Source organism: Bubalus bubalis, chromosome 3, assembly GCF_019923935.1.
Source record: "Bubalus bubalis isolate 160015118507 breed Murrah chromosome 3, NDDB_SH_1, whole genome shotgun sequence".
Classification (NCBI taxonomy): domain Eukaryota; kingdom Metazoa; phylum Chordata; class Mammalia; order Artiodactyla; family Bovidae; genus Bubalus; species Bubalus bubalis.
The window spans coordinates 72,128,130-72,149,807 of NC_059159.1; the positions used below are offsets into that span (position 1 = coordinate 72,128,130).

The 21,678-nt window shown below is 40.8% G+C and overlaps 1 protein-coding gene across 3 annotated transcripts in view; it reads left to right on the forward strand.

The window, feature by feature from the left end:
• The window catches only part of KIF13B (kinesin family member 13B), a 211,600-nt gene that overhangs the window by 93,682 nt on the left and 96,240 nt on the right, over positions 1-21,678 (forward strand). For all 3 annotated transcript variants that reach the window (XM_044939710.2, XM_044939711.2, XM_006064308.4), the window contains 5 exons: positions 780-892; positions 2,031-2,142; positions 9,893-10,105; positions 11,518-11,628; positions 17,292-17,426. In XM_044939710.2, coding sequence (XP_044795645.2) covers positions 780-892; positions 2,031-2,142; positions 9,893-10,105; positions 11,518-11,628; positions 17,292-17,426 — 684 coding nt within the window. The remainder of the gene's footprint in view (positions 1-779; positions 893-2,030; positions 2,143-9,892; positions 10,106-11,517; positions 11,629-17,291; positions 17,427-21,678) is intronic.

Sequence of the window (21,678 nt, forward strand, 5' to 3'; positions counted from 1 at the left end):
AAAAAACATTCTGACATTTTTTTTTTCAAACCAAAAGTACTTTTGATTTGGGAAGCTGAATTCCTTTTTGTTAGTAACATGTTTATTTATGGAAATAAATATAAATGTATATTTTAAAAGAAAGTTTTAAAAAATGATCCAGAAATGCGGTTTCTTACATTTCTTATATTGCTGCTAAAGTATAAAGTATTAGTTATGTCTGTGATTTGATAATAGAATATTTTTGATAAAAGAAAATGTCAGTATATATAAATACCTTAACTAGGAAAATATGTAAACTTCATACCTGAAATTATGGAAAAGAGAATTATTATATGAACAATATGAAAACATTTTAGAATGCATTAGGTTTTTGAGGGATCTTTCTGTTGGATAAAGTCAATTTCTTTTTTAATATAAGAAATGCAAATATTTTCCCTCGGGATTATTAGTATATATGAAATTTTAGGCACAGTTTCATATATTAGAATTTACACTTGTAATGCTTTTATATACTTCTCTGTGAAAGTTTTGTTAGGTTCCCTTCAAAATGTACCATTTTGGAGTCACAGTTTTTTTTTTTTTTGGAGATAATTTTCTCTCTGGATTAGCAGTTGTGTATGACTTTATATGTCTCTACCACTGGGCTGTATAGTTTTCCTACACTGTTTTATAGCAGCGCAAATTAATTTTAAAATGACAAATACGCTTTAATAAAGGATTCAGACAGTAAATTCATTTGGTAGAAATGTACCACTTTCTGTGTTCTTTAACTTTGAGTCTTTGTCATTGCTCCCTAGACTTCCGGAGAGAAAGTGGGCAAGCTGAGCTTGGTCGATTTGGCTGGCAGCGAGCGAGCGACGAAGACGGGAGCGGCAGGTGACCGGCTGAAAGAGGGCAGCAACATCAACAAGTATGTTGTCCGGAAGCCCCACTGCTTCAGTGACTTAGTAGCCCAGAAAGGGGACTGGTATAGTTTTTTAAAGAATAGGGTTCTGGAATGAATGAGGCTATAAAGAATAAATAGAACTTTTTTCATAGTATTTTTTAACGGCCGAGCCTGTTCTGTGTTTTGTTGAAGTGTCTACTGAGGCCCAGGAGCACAGCCTCAGTCAAGTCAAAGGTTCCCCAAGGGCAGCCCTACTGAGGTTCGGGGCCGGGAACTCTCTGTCCAAGGAGCAGTCCTGTGCCTGGTAGCACACCCCGACCTCTGCTCCCTAGGTGGCGCCGGCACCTGCCGTCCCCAGCCCCGAGCTGTGACAACCCGGGTTATCTACAGATACTGCCAGTTGCTCCCTGTGGAGACACAGTCACCCTCCGGTTGTGAGCCACTGGTCTGAGCTATAGAAGAGAACAAATATAAGCTGAGTAGCAGAATCTTGGCATGGGTGTGTCTGAACAAACAACAGCATGTGTACCGACCACATTGGACTTTTCCTTTTATGAGAACTGTGGTCCTTATTTATACTAAGATTTTACTTTACAAAATAATATTTGGTGCATCAAGTCCTACATATGGTTACATATTTTCTTACCGTAAGGTGAATTAAGCTAAATTGCTAGCCCGTGTTAGTGGGCAGGAATCTTTTCCATCTTTGTGGCTCCCAGGACACATAGCGAGACAGTCATCAGTAACCAACTGGAGATCATAGAACAGCATCGTCCAGATGCGACGCTGTTATGTATTTATATACGTAGGAATGCTTTTTCCTTGTACTATGTTTTAGTTAATTGCATTGTGTTCTTGGCTTCCTTTCTTAAAGATACATGGTATTTGTGTCATTATTTTGCCCTAGTGGTTTACAGCTTACAGTTTCTTTATACAAAAATGAAAAAAAATTGAACTAAGCGATTTTATAGCTTACAGTAGTATTATTATAGGGCTGTCAGCTTTTAGAGTTTGTGTGCTCTTAACCCGAGCAGCACAATGCTGGCAGAAGTGCTGTCCTCAGGGCGGCACAAAGGCGTCTTGATGTTCAGTCTTTGTGCTTAAGTGTGACATTTGATATACTCGGGTTTTCATGGTTATTACGGTTTGTTGCACCATGCAGGTCCCTCACAACCCTTGGTCTGGTTATCTCAGCCCTAGCAGATCAGGGTGCTGGCAAAAGCAAGAATAAATTTGTTCCATACCGCGATTCCGTTCTCACTTGGCTGCTCAAAGTAAGTTGTCTTCAACCCCCTTTCTGGGATTCTCTTGGTGGTTGGTAAAAAAAAGGAATAATAAAGAGTAGACTCTTGATTTCTCCCAATTATAATTTCCTACATCAGTGTTCAAATTGATAATCATTAGACTCTTCCATGGTAGTTGTAACTTTAATGGATTAAGCATAGATGTCTTCCTGATTTCACCCGAACCTGGAAGCAGTGGGGTTTGGGGTGCATGGAAGCCCTTGCACTGTCGCCTCTAAGCCCTGGGGACCAGAACAAAGAGCTAGTGCTCGTCTCGCAGCTGGGTGAGCCCTAAGAAAGGGTTTCCACCGCCTTCCAGGCTCAGCTGGACTACTCCAGCCTTCTTACTGACTCCTTTTGTCTGATGTACTTTTTGGACCTTGTTTTCCTGTTTAACTTCCAGACTACTCATGATCATTTTAATTTGCTTTTGGCTTCTTAAACGTGTCAAAGGGTAGAGAGTAGAGCACACAGTCATTCACTGGTTAACTGATTGAGCGTGAATGAGAGAGATGGAAATGAGGAAGGAAAAAAATGTATGAAGTGCTCTGAGGAGAATGTAAGGAAATGCTGGACACTCCTTATCCTGTAGTCCCTCAGAGTCTGGTAAGGGAGAGATGTGTGCACAGAACACTATACCACGAGTTGGTGATTCCATGGGAGAGACGGAAATGACATGTAGTAGGAGTGTGACGGGAGAGACTGTTTCCAGGTTTCTTCTAGTCCCCAGGGTTCCCTTTGTCTTGATGGAGCCGCCATGATGGATCGGGTATTGGACTGGAAGTTAGAGATATAAAATCTAGTGACAGTTTAACTCCTTATGAAGTTGCCAACCTCCTTATAAACTTGCCAACCTCCTTATAAAGTTGCCAACCCGGAAGAAGATATTTTACCTTAATACCTTAATGCTCTTTTTTTGTTGTTTTGTTTTCAAGGAAGTCTTTTTAGCATTTTTATTTTTAAATTTTCTTGGCTGTGCTACATGGAGTGTCGAACCCACGCCCCTTGCACTGGAAGCTTGGAGTCTGGACCACCTGGGAAGTCCTGTACCTAATGCTCTTTAAAAAAAAGTTTTTAAAATTGAAAAATAATTTTATAAGCCCTGTTTAGTTTTATGTTGGCCTGTTCTCTTGATTTTCTTGGTCAGGAGTTTATTGAGTACCTGTTGCCGCACTAGCGGTTGAGCTTGTAAAGGTGAGTGAAGTGCCGGCAGCATAGTAAAGCACACAGCTTCTGAGCTATTCTTGCCGTGTCTAGAGAACTGTGCTTATGAAGAAAGAAGGATTTCCTCCTAGTTTCTGCATCCTCTCAAAGGCTTGCTTAGTGTTCAGCTTCGCTTTCTAAAACTCTTAACACCATTCAAGCATGCCTGATTAAGTGAAATTTGCCACAGTAGAAAATCAGGTAGATTACTTCCTTTGGCCAAAATGCAATGAAAATAGACATTAAAAACAAAAGGATAAACAAAATTTGATTTTGAAACCACTTGTAGGCTGATTCACATTGACATATGGCAGACACCAACACAATAAAAAAGCAGTTATCCTCCAATTAAAAATAAATAAATTTTTTAAAAAAGAAAAAAAAAACACTTGTAAATAAAACACTTAATTACTGAGGAAATAATTGTCTGGTCTTCTGTGTTAGCAATTTATCTTGAAATCTCATTTGTTTCATTTCCAGAAGAAATTCTCAATGAGATACTTCTTCCTCACACTTTTCAATAGAAACATCTCCTGAACATTCATGATAATTTCTGGATGTGCCTGATTTAAAAAAATATTCATTGCTGTGTTGTTCTGATGTTGCTACTTCAGTCCATTTAACCTAACAACAAGAAAAATCTTCTGTTAATTGACATAGTTAACATGGCCTAGGTTAATTATTGAGTGTCCATCCCCAAAATAGGCTGGAAGTCAGGAGAGTTTGGGTCAGGAGAATCATGTACCATGCCTCCTTGGAAGGCAGATGATAGTGTTCCCGTTTTACAGATGTGGCAACATATGCAGAACCAGCGAGTGAGACAACCAAGACTGGGATCCAGGGCTGACTTTGCTGCCCATCTGCTGTTGCCTAGGCTGTGCTCTTCTTACCAAAGGTTTCTTTTCATTAGAAAGAGAAGCACTTACTTTTTTTTTTTTTTTTACCAAATGTGATAGAAACTGTTGAATATAATTGAACTTGAGCAAAACTAAACACTTCTTTTTTTAAAAAAAGCTCACTTTATCTTTGGTAGAATTAGGCTGTAGTTGTAACTGTTATTGTGTGACGTTGTTTGTTTGTTTTGGCTTTGTTGCTGCCTGGGCTTTTCTCAAGCTGTGGGGAGCAAGGGCTACTGTAGTGGGAACGCCGGGCTCTCATTGCAGCGGCGCCTCTCATTGCAGAGCACGGGCTCCTCCGAGCGCAGGCCTCAGTGGTTGAGGCACTGGGGCTCAATAGTTGCAGCTCCTGGACTCGAGAGCATAGGCTAAATAGTGGTGCGTGGGCTTGGTTGCTCCACAGCATGTGGGATCTTCCCAGATCAAGGATCAAACCCACGTGTCTTGCATTGGCAGGCAGATTCTTTACCACTGAGCCACCACGGAAGCCCTGTAATTATGCTTTCTATATGTTCATCCTTAGGCTAAAAAAAATGCATAGTTTCCTTGATGGTTATCTTTTCTTAAAAACTACATGATTTTTTTTTTCAATAAAGGCATAAGTAGGGCATTTATGTAAAAATACACCAGGGTTTAAATGGTTTTCCCCATAGCCTCTTAGAGCCCACTGATACACATATCATTCTCCTTTGAAGTGCCTTCTATGTCCTTGTTGATTTTTCCTTCATTAATCCTTACTTAGTCGAACTCTCCATCCTTGTTTAACTGGTACAATTCTACTATTCTCTAACGTAACTTGCATGGAACTCATAAAATTGCTTATCCTTTATAAGATTTGCAACTTCTTTTTTTTTTGCATTGTACATGCATTATAATTATGTTGTGCTCTCAGAAACTGATCACACTTGGTGACTTGAGGGGGTGGATGGATGCGATTGCTTTTTCTCACAGGTGTGTTTAAATGCTTACTTATTCGGTCAGTGGTCAGTAGAGAACCATTTCGTATTAAGATGATTTTTGCTTATCTCTGCTGCTAAGTCACTTCAGTTGTGTCTGACTCTGTGTGACCTCTTAGACTGCACCCCACCAGGCTCCCCTGTCCCTGGGATTCTCCAGGCAAGAATACTGGAGTGGGTTGCCATTTCCTTCTCTAATGCATGAAAGTGAAAAGTGAAAGTGAAGTCGCTCAGTCATGTCCTACTTTTAGCGACCCCATGGACTGCAGCCTACCAGGCTCCTCCATCCATGGGATTTTCCAGGCAAGAGTACTGGAGTGGGGTGCCATTGCCTTCTCCTTGCTTATCTCTGCAACTTTCTAAATATGTCTCTTTAACATCAAATAACTTCTGGTAATGAATGCTCCAAGAATGAATATCTTTCAAATTCATCTACTTGTAAAAGATTACTTATTTTTAAAATTATTCACGTATTTCCTCAGCTGCATCGGGTCTTGGTTGCAGCCCATGGGATCTTTGTTGTATCGTGCGGATCTCTCGTGGCGGGCGCACGGACTCTCCAGCTGTGCACGTGGGCTCAGTAGTTGTGGTGCACGGTCTTAGCTGCTCAGAGACATGTGGGATCTGAGTTCCCTGACCAGGGATGGAACCACTGTCCCCTGCATTACAAGGCAGATTCTTAACCACCGGACCACCAGGGGGAAGTCCTTCAAATTCATCTGTTTTTGCATCCTTACTGCCACTTCCCTAATGAATAATGAAGGGTTTCTTTTCTCTCCTGGATGATTGAAACTCCTTTCCTCAGTTTTCCTAGTCCATCCTGTTCTTTAGTGAGGTTGCTCTCTTTTGAAATCAATGCTCTTCTTAAACTTAAATCTCTTCAGTAACTCTCCAGAGGGCCTTAGTGAAGTGAAGTCGCTCAGTCGTGTCCGACTCTGCGACCCCATGGACTGTATCCTATCAGGATCCTCCGTCCATGGGATTTTCCAGGCAAGAGTGCTGGAGTGGATTGCCATTTCCTTCTCCAGGGGATCTTCCCAACCCAGGAATTGAAGCCGGGTCTCCCGCATTGCGGGCAGACGCTTTACCGTCTGAGCCACCAGGGAAGTCACCACCCAGAGGGCCTTATCTTAGTCCAAATTCTTTAAAGACTTGTGGTTTACTCGGCTCCTCCTGACTTCTCATTGTTCAGCTTTTGCTTCTTGACATGATCAAGTCTAGCCAAGTGATGGAGACTTTGCTCTTACTCTGCCGGGCACATCCTTCCTCCTCTCTTCCACCCGCTTCACACTTTCCTCTACATCCCCTTTACCCCAGTGATGCTTATTCATATTTAGGTGTCGAATGTCACTTTCTCTGGGAGTCTTTCCTAACCTTTGAAGACTGCTTTCTGCGCTTTCTCTGTTTTCCCTGACCGTATTATATTCATCCCTACTTTAGTTCATAGCCTATAGTATTTGCTCGCCAGCATCACCCTCTAGATGGTAAACTCCACGAAGAGCTAAGTGAATGAATGATTTCAGCTCTTCTCTGCACTAGCATTATGACCTTTGGTAAGCCTGCAAATCTTCCTGGGTCTCAGTTTCTCATCTGTAAAATGAAAAAATTTGATTAGGTGACTTCCAAGAGTTCTCTCAGCGTCACAAAATTCCGACTTCCAAAATCAAATTTCTTTCTTAGGTCCATTTAATTTGCCGTTGCTGAAACAAAGCTCATCTGATTTGGCTAATTAAACGATTAAAGAGTAAACAAGAGGCCTTCTACTTTCTTCTTGAACGAGTGCCAGTTCTTTTGTTGCTGTTTCCTTTTTGCTGGTGGCATGAGGCCATTTTTGAATATAAGCATATTGTTCCTCAGGCACAAGCTCTTTTAAGATATCAAGTATTTGTCGTTTGCCAGGTTTCCTTTCCTCAGCACAAATTGAAGCACAATACACATGCTTTTCTCCTGTGGTAGTCATTGTTAGCAATCTGCTTTTCCCCAGTAGCATTTGCTATTGGTGTGGGCTGAGAGAATGCCGTGCTTCTAGAAGGGCAGTCTTACATGGTGCTGCTTGTGGACTGAATTCCAACCAGAGGTGTAATTCCTGTGATCTTGGTATATAATATTTGAACTGCATTACCATGCATGGGATTCTTCTTGACATTTTTTCTGCAAATTGCCAAGACTGGGCACCGGCACTGTGTGGTCAGTGTCTGGAAGAGGAGTGAAGCAAGCAGTTCCATCCAGACTTTGTAGAAACTGCCTTTGCTTCCTAAAGCCCAGATTACTTTTATTTCCTTCCTTTTCATGCATTGAAGAGTACTTTCTTCAAAGATATAATTATCATAGCTATGTTTCCTGTGGAAAACCAAAATCTTAGTAATGGGTGAATAAGTGGACATATTGTTAGTGATTATATTGAACTGTTAGCAATATGTTGGGAATTATTTTGTTTCTGGCATTAGGACAGAACAATTTGGAAAGGTTTCAGGTCTGAACTCTCTCTGTGTTGCCAAGGGTTGTTTTGTTCTTGTGCTATTGTGGGCAGCTATAGGGGGATAGAAATTATCATGGGTTGGAAGGTAGAATACAACTGGGCTGGAATATTTTCTGTGGACTAGTTCTGGATCTATAGGCAAGTTGTTTAACCTCCTTTGTCACAACAAACCTCTGGTTTTTCATCAGTAAAATGGGGATAATAATTAATTCACACAAGGCTGAGGACTAAATCATCTACGCACAGAGTTTTGTAAATCACAGGTTGTTCAAACAAATTTTAGATATGTTGATACTGGAAAAAATTTCTGTCTTCAAAAGTGAGAATTTGGGAGAGCTTCCTGGTCTGATGGTCCAGTGGTTAAGACTCCATGCTCCCAATGCACAGAGCAGAGGTATGATCCCTGGTCAGGAAACTGAGACCCTCCATGCCGCACAGCTTGGCCAGAAAAAAAAAGAATTTTATATTGGTTGATGCTGCCCAAAGATAGGGTTGGCTTTCTTATATCCTAATGAATTCCTCTTAACTGGGCTATTTGAATGTTCTCTGTAATATTATGAGTCTGTAATTCAGTGATACTTCACTGGTGAAAGGGGGTGTTGAATCAAGTCTTCCGGGTAACTCTCATCCAGGGCTGGTGTATACCTATAGCTGTGTAATACACCCAAGACTTAGCAGCTGAGAACAGCCATCATCCGTTATCTCAGTTCCTCTGGGCAAGATTCTGGGTGCCAGCCAAGTGTTCCGGCGGGGGTGTCTCCCGTGGCTGCAGTCCTGGCCAGGCTGCTGGGGTTGGATCTGCTCACCTGAGTGCTTGTGGGCAGGCTTCAGATGTGTTCCCAAACTCCCCGCCGTGGTCTCTTTCTGGGGCTGCCTCACATCATGGCAGTGGTTTCTTTCAGAGGGAAAAACACGCACAAAAGAAGCCAGCCTTTTTTTGTTTTAAATTTTTAAATTTAATTTATTTTTTACTGCACTGGGTCTTTGTTACTGTGTGCAGGGTTTCTCTAGCTGTGGCAAGCGAGGGCTACTCGGCAGTACGCAGGCTTCTCATTGCGGTGGCTGCTCTTGTGTGGAGCACGGGCTCCAGGCTCACAGGCTCAGTAGTTGTGGCGCACAGGCTTAGTCGCCCCATGGCATGTGGGATCTTCCCGGACCAGGGATCGAACCCATGTCCCCTGCATTGGCAGGCGGATGCTTTATCACCGGACCATCAGGGAAGTCCCGAGAAGCCAGTCTTTTGTAACCTAGTCTCAGACATGGCAGGCCATCACTTCTGTGTTCTCTTCCTCAGAGGCAGATCAGCAAGTCCTGCCCACACTTGAGGGAAGGGGAGACCCTTGGATGTGAATTCCAGGAGGCGAGATCTCTGGGGGTCATCTTCGAGGCCACCTCCTGCAGTTGGAGTTCATGTAGGCTTTGTGTGGTAAAGTGGCATGGCGTAGATCTGACTTTCCAAGTCTCATTTTGTAATTCCAAGTTATATCTAGTTATTTTTAATGCTGTCAAGGGAAAGTCGGTTTTTGAATTGGTTGGAGCCCATTCTAAAGCTCATTTATTTAGTTAGCAGTTTGGTATAATGGAGATGAATGTCTTTTTTGGCACCCTTGTCTGAACTCGAGAAGCTGTTGTACAGAACTTGAGGCCTGTTTTAGTCGTGTTTGAAGTGCTGTCAGAGGGAATAAGATGTAGTACCTTCAGTGTATCTTTTGTTTAATAAGATCGTAATTGTTCCTTATGTCTTAAGACACTCCAGATGTATGGTGTTATGGAATAGATTGTAGGTAATCACTCTTTGATCAAATGTTATTAGGGTTGTTCAGTTCTCAGAAAGATTTTGCAGGTATTTAAGGAAGCATCCTTTTTTATTCTGAGCAGTCTCCTGACCTATGGTCTCATGTTGCCTGTTAAAAGATGACAAATTGACTTAGAATGAATTTTTATTAAACTGAAATAAAAGGGGGCTTCTTCATCTTACCATTTCCCTGTTCTTTCTCAAAAACCAAAGCTCCTTTTTGCAGAAAAGTAGCTTGCCAGAGAAGAAGAAGCAAGGGACTGGGAGTCAGTTCACCTGTATTTAAGTCCTGGCTTTGCCCTTAAATCTGTGTTTGACCTGGGGACATTATCTCACCATTTCTGACTTCAGCGTTCCCATATGATGCTTTCTTCCAACTTGAAAAAGCTTTTTAATTTCTCTCCTCCTCCAGGACAGCCTTGGGGGTAACAGCAAGACCGCCATGGTAGCTACGGTGAGCCCCGCAGCTGACAACTATGACGAAACCCTTTCAACCTTACGGTACGCGGATCGTGCCAAGCACATCGTGAACCACGCTGTGGTGAATGAGGATCCCAATGCACGAATTATTCGGGATCTCCGGGAAGAAGTAGAAAAACTCCGTGAGCAGCTAACCAAAGCGGAGGTATAAGGCCTAGCTGAGCCATGCCTGTGGGTCTAGGAAAATCTAGTAAAGCTAGAATCTGAATTGTCTTCCCCTTGGGGCCTAAATGATGAATATTCAACTCAGAATATTTGGATTTCCTATAGGAAGATAAATTTGAGATGAGTAATAAAGGAAGACGGATAAATTGTCATGGTTGAAGTTGAGATAGTTTTTACAGGTGTTAAAGGATTGACTAGAAGGAGAGAGTAAAGGTAACTGAGAAAATGTTTCTTTGCACTGAATAGGCGACAGACGAGAGAAGAGGTAGAATGGGGGAGAGAAAGAGAGGCGCTGGAAACAAAAACAGATACAACTTAATATTAGTGCAGCAAATGGTGGCCAATGGGCATAGGCTTATTAGAAAAGAAATCAAATAGATTTTTGTAGAATCATATGTTTGCAGGTTGAAGTCCAAACAGAAATACTGTGGTCTTGCACAGTATAATAATCTAGCTTTTTCATATTATGGGTTAATTACGTTCATAATAAAAAATGTTCTAGAGCAGAAATCTATTGAAGTGTAGTGTGTTTACAGTATTGTGTTCCTTTCCGCTGTCCAGTATAGTGGTTTAGTTATATGTGTTCTTTTCCATACTCTTCCATTATGCTTTGTCATAGGATATAGTTCCCTGCGCTCTACAGTGGGACCTTGTTATTTATCCATCCTGTATATAATAGTTTCAAATGCTTATCTTTTATCAAAAGTGGGATAAAATGTCAGATTCAGGATCCCTACTTTAATTAGCATTTCTGTTCCTATGATTTCCGAGCACTGTGGAATTCTTTCCTGGACCTGGGACCATAGCCTCTTTTTTCTCATGACCATCACTAAATTATGTGGTCAAAATAATTATCTTGATTGTATTTTTTGCCTATTGAATCTCACTCTGTTTTTACAGGAATAATTTTACAGGTCATCAAGATCCTTTGAAATTTTCTGTCTTCCTGGTATAATAATGCCATCAGTTTGTAGCATGTATATATTTAGTTTAGTCTGTGCATCCTTGAATACATACCCAAAGTCATCAGTGAAGACTAGGATGAATCACGTGGCTTGAGTCTAGACCTACTGGGATTTAAAAAAATAAGTCCTCGATAGTTTGAACTCTTTAATCTCCCTAATTGTAGTTAGACCTCAAAGTAGCAGTAGCTTAGAGGAAAAGGAGAAAGTGAAGTCTTCTTCAAGCCCACTGGATAACTGGATGAGTCTGTGGGACCCTCGTAGTCTGGATGCTGTGGGTCAGTGACAGTCCTTGTGTCTTAGGTGGGTCAGGAGCCTCAGCGAGCTGTAGAGCTTCGAGGGGGCACATTGTTCCTCTTGGGTTTAGTGAAGGTGTCCTTTTTCCAGGACATCGTACACACATTTCATGAAATAAACATTTTGCTTGTAGGCAATGAAATCTCCAGAGCTGAAAGACCGACTGGAAGAGTCAGAGAAGCTAATCCAGGAAATGACTGTGACCTGGGAGGAGAAACTAAGGAAAACCGAGGAGATCGCCCAGGTTCGTGATTCCTGCTTAAGGAGAGAGAGGCCTGGTGGCAGCTTGTGCAGTGCAGTGCTGAGCGTGTTTCTGGTTCCCTTTTAAAAACAATTTTATTTATTTTTAATTGAAGGATAATTGCTTTTCAGTATCGTGTTGGTTTCTGCCAAACAGCAGCACGAATCAGCCATAGGTATACATATGTCCCCTCCCTCTTGAACCTCCCTCCCATCTGCCTCCTCATCCCACCCCTCTGGATTGTTACAGAGCACCAGGCTTGAGTTCCCTGAATCATACAGCAAATTCCCATTGGCTATCTATTTTATATATGGTAACGCATGTTTGACTTTTAGCTTTGAATGTAGCAAATCTAGCAATTAAGATTTGTTTATTTGGCAAAACTAATACAATTATGTAAAGTTTAAAAATAAAATAAAATTAAAAAAAAAAAAAAAAAAAGGCTGTCTAGCTTCGCTGAGTTTATGTTGCAGCATGCAGGGTCTTCATTTGTGGCGTGTGGAATCTAGTTCCCTGACCAGGTGTTGAAACCACGTCCCCTGCATTGAGAAGGCGGAGTCTTAGCCCCTGGACCACCAGGGAAGTCCCAAATTGATTTAAACAAGACCTAAATCCAGGAGTCTGTACTTTACAAAGTTAATTTGAAGTTTAAGGAAAACATAACTATAGTTAATTAAGTATTCATTATGTAAGAAATACATTTGTAGGGCCATAAAAATTTTTTTAATGATATAACTAGCCACTGGCTGAGAACACCCAATTCTGTTAAATGTTTTCCAAACCGAAGAAACTTACCCAGCTACAAAATTATTAGTAGTGGATATTTAGGCTGTGAGCTTCTTGCTTCCTTCCATTTGACAAGTCAGTAAAAAGTAACAATGAAGTACCTAAGTCCCAAGTGACTGTGTCTCATTTTTAGACCATTTATTATAGAGCTGTGAAATCTTCCAGTGGGAATATTAGCGTTTAGAGAAAATCCTAAAATGTCCAAGTCTCTGCTTAGTAAAGATTTACTCTATGGCTTTCCTGTTGGAGGCTTATTTAGCCTGTCTTAGAAATGTTAATATATATGATAATGTGGATCACAGTACCGCATTGAACAATCATTTCATGGCTGGGCGACTCTGACAGTAGTAGCTATGTAACCGGAATCTTCTGTTCTTCCATTTTTGCTCACTGGCCTTAGTTTGTTCTTCCAAAGCTAAGAGAATAAGCCCACTTGTGCACAGTAACTAATAATAGCAATAATAACCAGCACTTATTGAGTACACTTCCATGTTGCACCTGATGCTAAGCACTTAAAAAATTTTTTTTATTTTGTATTGGGGTGTAGTCGATTAACAAACAATGTTGACTAAGCACTTTTAAATACAGTCTTTTATTTAATCCTCCCAATACCCCTGCAAGATAGGGCCTGTTATTACCCAGATATTTAAAGTCACCTCTGCCTCCTCTCTTCCTTTTCTAAAGTTAGAAAATCTCTAGTGTTCACTGTTCCTGGTGTTTGTGAATGTGTAGAACTGTTACTTCTTTCGTTACTCAGTAAGTTCCATCTCTCAGTGTGCTGTCCAGAATCAGTGGATACATTAGATGTTGTAGGACAGTACTACTATTATGTAGCATAAAGAGGATGTTAGATTTATATTAGTGCACACTAAGACTTAAAGTTGATTTTTAAACATTTTTATTACAGTCCTTTTCAAAACAGATGAAAACATGTGTATAACAAACCCACACATACCCATTACCCAATTTCATTAAAGGTCAACATATGACCAGTCTTGTTTTATCTGTATCCCTGCACGAGGTTATTTGAAAGCACATCCCTCACATTACACAGAGAATACACCAGTGTCTGAGCTTTATTTCTCATTACACGTTTAACTTTGTTTGTCATAGGTTAAGGTCATTCTGATAATTGTCCGATTTGGGACTAATGTACGCGCCTTTTTGAGCTGCTCTGAATAAGACCTTGACTCTGGAGTGCTGTCGTACTTGGGTTGCTGCGCTGATACCCAGCAGGGGGTCTAAGTGACGGTGCAGCGTGGTGCAGCTTTCCTGTAGCACCTTCCCTTCTCTGAGTGTCCTATCCCACCGTCAGATGCCCCTTTTGCAGACTGCCTGGTTTTGATCGAACACCACATTCAACACCTCATCTTCCCAGGCTTCAGTGCCTCCAGCTGTCTTCTCTCTGTCACTGGTTTATTGGTCATCAACCTCTTTGCAGTACAGACTAGCTTTCCCTAAAATGATTTCTGGCAGTTTATCCACCAACTGTTAGTACATCTTTTGAGGAGAAAAGAATTGGTACATGGTCAGGTAACTTTGGGGAAATCGGGGTGAACTGAGTCAAATGGACTTCTCTTGGTAAGAACTTTCTGGGATTGTGTTCCAAGCCAGCCAGGCTCTCAAGCAGTCCTCTGTGTTCTGTGGCATCTTCGTCTGGCATGCCAGCCCCGAGAGCTTATTCCTGACATTGAATCCTATGGAACCTACTCTCTTGACTCTTAAGTCATGTGATACTTTATTTACTGTTGTTCAGTTTTTTGTGTGTATACTTTTATTACCTAATGAATTTATAAAGTTCTCAAGGAAAAAAAGCCATATCTTTTCTTTTTTTTCTTTTAATATTTATTTTTATTTATTTATTTGGCTCAGCCGGGTCTTAGTTGCAGCATACGGGATCTTTAGTTGTGGATGTGGGGTCTAGTTCCCCAACCAGGGATTGAACCTGGGTCCCCTGCACTAGAAGCACGGAGTCTAGTCACTGGACCGCCAAAGTCCTCCTTTTAGTTTTTGAAAGTATGTGCTCAGTAATATTTTTGATTAAATAATTTGAACTCAAAGTTGACTAATTTCTCAGCCCAATGCCATAATCTTTGATACCAAATTCTTGAATTTCCATCTTTTATGTTCTCAGTAATGAAGTGTACACCTAAGTGAAATAGATCAGGGGTTAGCAAACTAAGCTCTTGGGCAAAACCTGGACTGTCACTTCTTTTCATAACTGGTTTTATTGGAATGTGCCATGCTTATTTGTTTTAGTATTTTTTATGGCATTAGCAGAGTTGAATAGTTGTGACAGAGACCATTGGACCTAGATGACTATAAGATTTACTGTTTGACGTTTTATAGAAAAAGTTAACTAGTCTCTGATATCAGAAGCAATACATAGTAAATGTCACTATATTTGATCATATAATACTTGCTTATTCTTGAAACTGACTCTTAGATGTTGCAAACTTTTATAGTTTATTAATAATTAAAAACCTAGAGTGTTTTTTGGTGGTAGATATAACAGTGAATTGATGGGTTTTCAATGTTGTGCCCTTCAGTTTAAACAAAAATTTTATGGTATTTCTACCATTATAAAGTCTCAAAAGATAGGAAAATGCTTAAGGAAGTAGGGGAAAGCAGTAGTTTATTATCTCATTTAAGTCCTGTCTTTTCCCTTACTCTTGAGTGATTTTACTTTTGTTAAGTCATACATTCTTTTTCAGGCTTACCTTTGCCTCTCTATGAATGAAAATTTTGCTACTAGATGACAGTAATGAAATTTCTTCTAAATTTATAATTATTTCCATAGTGAAAATTACTAGAGTCCACAGGGAACTCAGGACTTCCCTTGCGGCTCAGCTGGTAAAGAATCTGCCTGCAGTGTGGGGACCTGGCTTCAATCCCTGGGTTGGTTTGATCCCCAGGAGGAGGGAAAGGCTACCCACTCCAGTATTCTGGCCTGGAGAATTCCATGGACTGTGTAGTCCATGGGGTCACAAAGAGTTGAACACAACTGAGTGACTTTCAGGGAACTCAAACCAGAATTCTATCAACCTAGAGGGGTGGGATGGGGAGGGGAGATGGGAGGGAAGTTTAAGAAGGAGGGGACATATGTATACCTGTGGCTGATTCATGTTGATGTTTGGCAGAAACCAATACAATACTGTAAAGCAATTATCCTTCAATTAAAAAATAAATAAATTTAAAATTAAATCACTAGAGTCCTAAGAAGAATGTAAGTAAAAGGAACTGTTGTGTTGCAAAAGTAGTATTTACTTATAGAAAATACAGAAAGATTATTATGAAGAAAATTTAACTGATCCAGTCATCCAAAGAAAGCTACTGTTAATATCTTTGTGGTTTCTTCCTGGTTTTTCCAGTGCATAGATCCATGTACTAGTTATACCCTGCATTTTAAATTTAATGTTAGTTCATGACTGTCTACCTACTTCATTTGTAGTTTACAAAAAGATATTTTTACAAAGAAATGTTTCTTCTCATTATTGGAATTATTTTTTAATCACACAAATATCCTCATGTATTTAAAAGAGGTATCCCTCAGAAGGGACTGTACAAGCTATATTAGATTTGCTTTCTTTGCTTTAGGAACGTGGTTCTTTATCAAGAATAATAATTTCTTTGGATTGAGTGCTGAAAACTAATGACTCAGAACTTCTGAAAGAACCCAATAATGTTTTTTTGTTAGAAAAGAGACTCAATTCAAAGACCCAGAACCGAAATAGCCCATTCCCTACCTTTGCAATGGTATTCCAGGAGAGATTGCTTGGGTTGCAGTGGCTGTATAAATTAGGAGGTTGTGCCTAGAATAGCAAAATTCTAAGCCTGCAATTTAATTATCCTGCAGCCTTACTGTGTGGCCCTAGTTAAATAACACAGCTTGCCTTGCCTTTTGTCAGAATCAAAGGTTCTTAATGACTTGTTCTTATTTGCTGTGTATACACAGTTGAACACCCTGCTCTGCCCTGATCTGTGTGCGTTAATAACAGCCGCGGTTGCAGGAGTCACATGTGTCTTCGTATGTGCACACATGTATGTTGTGTGAATTCAGAGACACATAGGCACAGAAAGGAAAGGTCCATGTTCTTTTGCAAATAGGGCTTCCCTGAACATGCAGATTTTATTTTGAAAAATTCACAACACTGGCGATCTGAGTGCTCTTGTGTGTTACACACTGTGCGAGGTGCTAGGAATCCCCAGTGGGGAGACAGGGTACCTGCCCTCATAGAGAAACACTGGAGTAAGAAGTTACCAGGTTCGAGAATAGATGTGCTTCAGCTCGGAGGAATAGGTGTGAAACCCCTTAAGCTAGGGAGAGCGTTGTTGAAACTTTAGGGTCCTGGAAGACGCCCCATTAACTACGTATAGTTGAGGAGTGACAGAACATGACGGTGGAGTCAGTGGGTCAGACTGAAGGGCCTGTGGCTTTGAGGGAGTTTGGCCTTCATCCTTGCTGGGGACCTGCCAAGTGTATTAAATACTTGGCTTTTTAGGAAAATCATGGTTGAATAGAAAACACTTACATTTGCTCATATATAAAGAATTAAATGAGAAAGATTAATTCAGGATGTTAGATATTTTCAAGAATGAAAAGTGAGAGCTTAGTATATTTGGTGGTGATTTGTAATGGCATTACTTTTGAAATTAATAAGAGTTTTGCTTAACAAAGCAACATTAGAGTTTGTTCTCATTCTCAGCTATGGAGTTTATATAGTTTAGAAAGAGGACAAATGCAGTCATCTATATGATACCATGTCCTAAGAAAACATATTTGAGTTATAAAGTTATTTAACAATTACCATCATATATAACGTTTTATAGCTTGCTGCCTCAATAGCTGTGGAATTAATTCTTCTCTAATGCGTTTACAGGAGCGACAGAAACAGCTTGAGAGTCTTGGAATATCTCTTCAATCGTCTGGAATTAAAGTTGGGGATGATAAATGTTTCCTCGTTAATCTGAATGCTGATCCTGCTCTGAATGAACTTCTGGTTTATTACTTAAAGGTGAAGTCGTAAGCTTGTCTACTGTTTTCTGCTGTGAAATAGCAGTATTTCACAGTATCCTTTCTTTGTACTTGGAGAACCATGCATATTCAAAAAGGAGTTAGCAAATTGTTTTTGTTTGCTTCAGCTGGAGTGTAGAAAAATCCTGGGTTTTTGAGACCAGTCTCTCTTTTTCGTCTTTGAGTGATGTAAATATATTTTTCAACCTAGTTAATGTAAAAAATGGTATTCTGATATTATCTCCAACAAATTAAGTAGTTTGACTTCTTTCCCTTAGTGTGATTGAAGCAGGGAGTTAAGTAGGTAGCTTGAGCTTACAGAACGACCTGTAAACTAAATGATTTCATCAGCACTAAAGCTCTGTTGTTTCTGTGCGGCATACCGGTTGGTGACTGGTCCTGGTTTGCAAGAGGAAATGTTCTTAAAAAGTCATTAGGACCACTTGACTTGAACTTTTGTGTTTCCAGTAACTCTTAGGAAAGTTAAAAATTAACTCAGGAAAGTTAAACATTTTGGATTGTCAGTTTACAAAAAGAAGAGTTAAGTCACTTAGAGGCTGAGAGGGTCAGAGCCTGGAGCAGAAGAAACCAAATATACATTGAAATCTATATACATTCTATATATGTATATATTCACATACATTGAAAGCTATATAGGTTGTTGGACATAACAGGAAGATGAGACAGCTTCAGGATAAACATAAATCAGACACTATAGAAATTATGAGGTATTCACCAAATTGCCAAGCCCAGAACATAGATGAGTTACTCTGACATGCAGTTAATAAATACTAGGTGGAGAATTTTCCTCTCCTAATACAGGAACTGTCTCTGAGGGTTTAACTGAGTTAGTGACTGGGACAGCAAAGAAACGAGCTGGTACATTTGGAAGCAATGTGAGAATTAGAGATTTGTGTCCTTTCATTTCTAAAGAGAATGAAGAATTCATGATACGTTGGCTGGTTTCCCAGTTTTTATCAGACATACCTGGGGTAATTGCTTTGTAGTGTTTTGATAAGGCCCTGCTATTCTTAAGTATCTTGTATCATGCTTTATTACTCTGTGCATTAAATCGTGTCTCTAATGCATACACTCACGTGAGCATGCTCAGGTGCTGCGGGCAGTGGGGCAGAGCAGGGGTGGGAGGGAGACGCACCGGGTTTCTGCTCCAGCACCACTTGCCTGATGGATGTTTTTCTCTCAAGGCCTTTACCCCCGCAGTCTACAGATTCCTCCTCTATAAATGGAAGTTTTCTCTGTCTGGCTACCTCACAGACTTCCTGGAGGCTTAAATGGGAGTTGACCTATAGAAGCATTTTATAAACGGAAGCCCTACTGATATATACATTATGCACATACCAGTTTCTCACTTGATCCTCTGGTACTTTATTATATGACCCTTGTCCTTTGGGAAACAATGACGGATTAGCACATCTCTCGCTATGCTTCTAACAGCGTTGGCAGCTTTTTGTGTTAGAATTTCAGCTGGGGATACTCAGGCTTCAGGAGAGATGCAGTATTCGTATGGGACTTAAGTATTTTGCCCTTTAGATCTTCAGAACTGTGAGTTCTTTTTCTCTTCTGACGTGATGAAGTTCAAATTAGAACGCACAAACACGTATACTCAATATGAAAAAAAAAACAAAACCCAATTCCTATCTGTTCCTTCACTAAAAAATTACACAAAGAAACTATTTAAAGACTATTGGAGGGCAGTCAAAATATTTCTGGCTGTCTTGTGAGGAGGTGTTGGGACTCTGATTCAGACTGTGTGGTCAGCCCTGCTTTGGCAAAGTCTGAGGCAGTGTTGGTTTCTTACTGGCCAGGCTAAACCCATGACAAGAGTATATTCATGACAAAGCACATTCAAAAGGATGACCTCCGTCCAAGAACAGTCCTGCTTCAGTAAAGTGATACCGTGATGTGGGATGGAGGAATTTAGAGGCCGAGTGGTTTTTGTTTCTCTGCTGTCACATTCCCAGGTCAGTGTAAATGCTGGGCAGATGACTTCACATCGCTGGGTGACTTTGAGCGCCCCGTCTGTAAAATGAGGCCACTGGATTAAATTACCTCCAACATTCTTTCTACTTCCAAGTTGAATGGTTCTCTTCCAGAATAGAATCCTCTGTTTATCTGTTCTGTCTAGAACTGGCAGAAGCAAGGTATGGTGGCCAAACCCTAAGCAGAACGTAACTCATGGGTCTTTTTGCATCTTAGTTGTATAGACAGGCAGCTCTTGTGTGGCATGGTTCCAGCCTCGACAAATTCCAGTTGACACGATTTAGGAAGTAATGTTGACATTGCGGTCATTCATGCGATTCTAGATGGGCAGCCAGAGGAAGTTAGTGAAGGTGAACTTACGGATGTAAATGATGAAAGTGGTTGTGACGAGAAGAATGCAGATGTCGCGAAGGATTAGGGTTAAACCAAAGAGCGCGTCACGTGAGAGAAACTCTTGGAGATACTTTGCAACATTGAAAGCTCAAAGGATAAAGTGGTAGAGGCTTAAAGGAGTATGGCAGTTCACCAAGGCGTGGAAAATATCCTCACTCCATAGTTATAGGTTGAAAAAAAAAAAAAAAGGCAAGCACTCTTCCAACTACACTCAATAAGCTTTATATATATATCTATGTTTTGGTTGTTGGTTTGTCTGTTTACTTTTGGCAGTGCTGGGTCATTGTTGCTGCTGGGCTTTTTTCTCTAGTTGCAGTGGGCAGGAGCTACTCTCTAGCTGGGGTACACTGGCTTTCATTGTGGGGGCTTCTCTTGTTGCAGCGCATGCACCCTAGAGCACAGGGTCAATAGCTGCGGCTCATGGGCTTAGTTGCTCCCAGGCGTGTGGGATCTTCTTAGATCAGGGATCACACCTGTGTCTCCTGCATTGGCAGGTGGACTCTTTACCACTGAGCCACCAGGGAGGCCGTCTAAAAGCTTTTAACAAAGAAATAAAGTGCTTTCAATTTTAGTGTTTCTAATATTCTAAATGACACTGTACTAAATCAATATTAGTTTCATTGTTTTTTCATTTCCCTCTACATTATAGCAGTAAGAGAATTCTGCATGTTTTACAGTTTTAATTGTGACAGAATTATTGCCATTTCCCCCACGGATGGTTAAGATCTCCTTGCTCACTTATTCTTTACAATTCTGCTTTTTTGTGCAAAGCGAGGCCTGCCTGATAAGGCTGAGCGACCGTACAGCGTGTTCATGTGCTATTCTTCCTGCTCGCAGGGTGGGAAAACCCTTCCTGTGAAGTATGTCACTCTGTACCTCTCTCTTTTCAGATTGATCAAAGGGATTGTAACCTCAAATGAAACACTTAAGTCGTCCTTTATAATGTAAGCTGTACATTTGGGATCATGCCTGTCTTTTATCTCTAGTGGCACAATGCCTAGCTCAATGTAATATTTGTTGAAAAAAGAAACAGTTTTCCTTCTAGAATTTGAATTAGACCATTTGCTGTTTAGGGGCTTCCCTGGTGGCTCAGTGGTAAAGATTCTGCCTGAAGTGCAGGAGACCCGGGTTCCATCCCTGGGTTGGGAAGATCCCCGGGAAAAGGAAATGACAACCCACTCCAGTATTCTTGCCTGGAGAATCCCATGGATGGGAGCCTGGCAGGCTACAGTCCATGGGGTCGCAAAGAGTCAGATACGACTGAAGCAACCTAGCACAGCAACAACTTTGCTATTTAGTGTTTTACCTCTGATAGTTTTTGTTTTTAATTCAGTTTATCATCTGATACTTAGCAGCATCCACTGTGTATCATGGACTGTGCTTGTTGTTGAAGATGCAGGAGTCCTGGATAGGTTGCTGCCTAAATAGCCGGAAAACAACACTTACATGATAGTAAATTGAGGTGCTGACTCTAGATGTAGTTGGGGGTTCAGAGAAGGGAGAAGTCAGTGTAGGCTACTAGTGAAACCTGCAAGGAGAAGAGGTCAGCATTAAGTATTGAAGATATTAATGTTTTGTATGTGGATGAAGGGAAGAGAGTATTTTGGGCAAAGAGAACAAAAGCAGGGGCAGAGACATGCGAGTGAGCCTGTGTGCAGTCTTGGGGTGAGGCAGTTCACACTCCAGTCTAGGGGGTGGTTCAGAGCTTTTTCTGCATTTCAACCCCCAGGGACAAAAAGGCGTCCACAGTCACAGTTAGGATTCCTGCTGGAATTTCTCATGGGAGGAGGAAAATTGTATTTAGAAATAGCCTAAGCCAAGGGCTTTGGGTCATTGGAAAAAACTCTGATGCTGGGAGG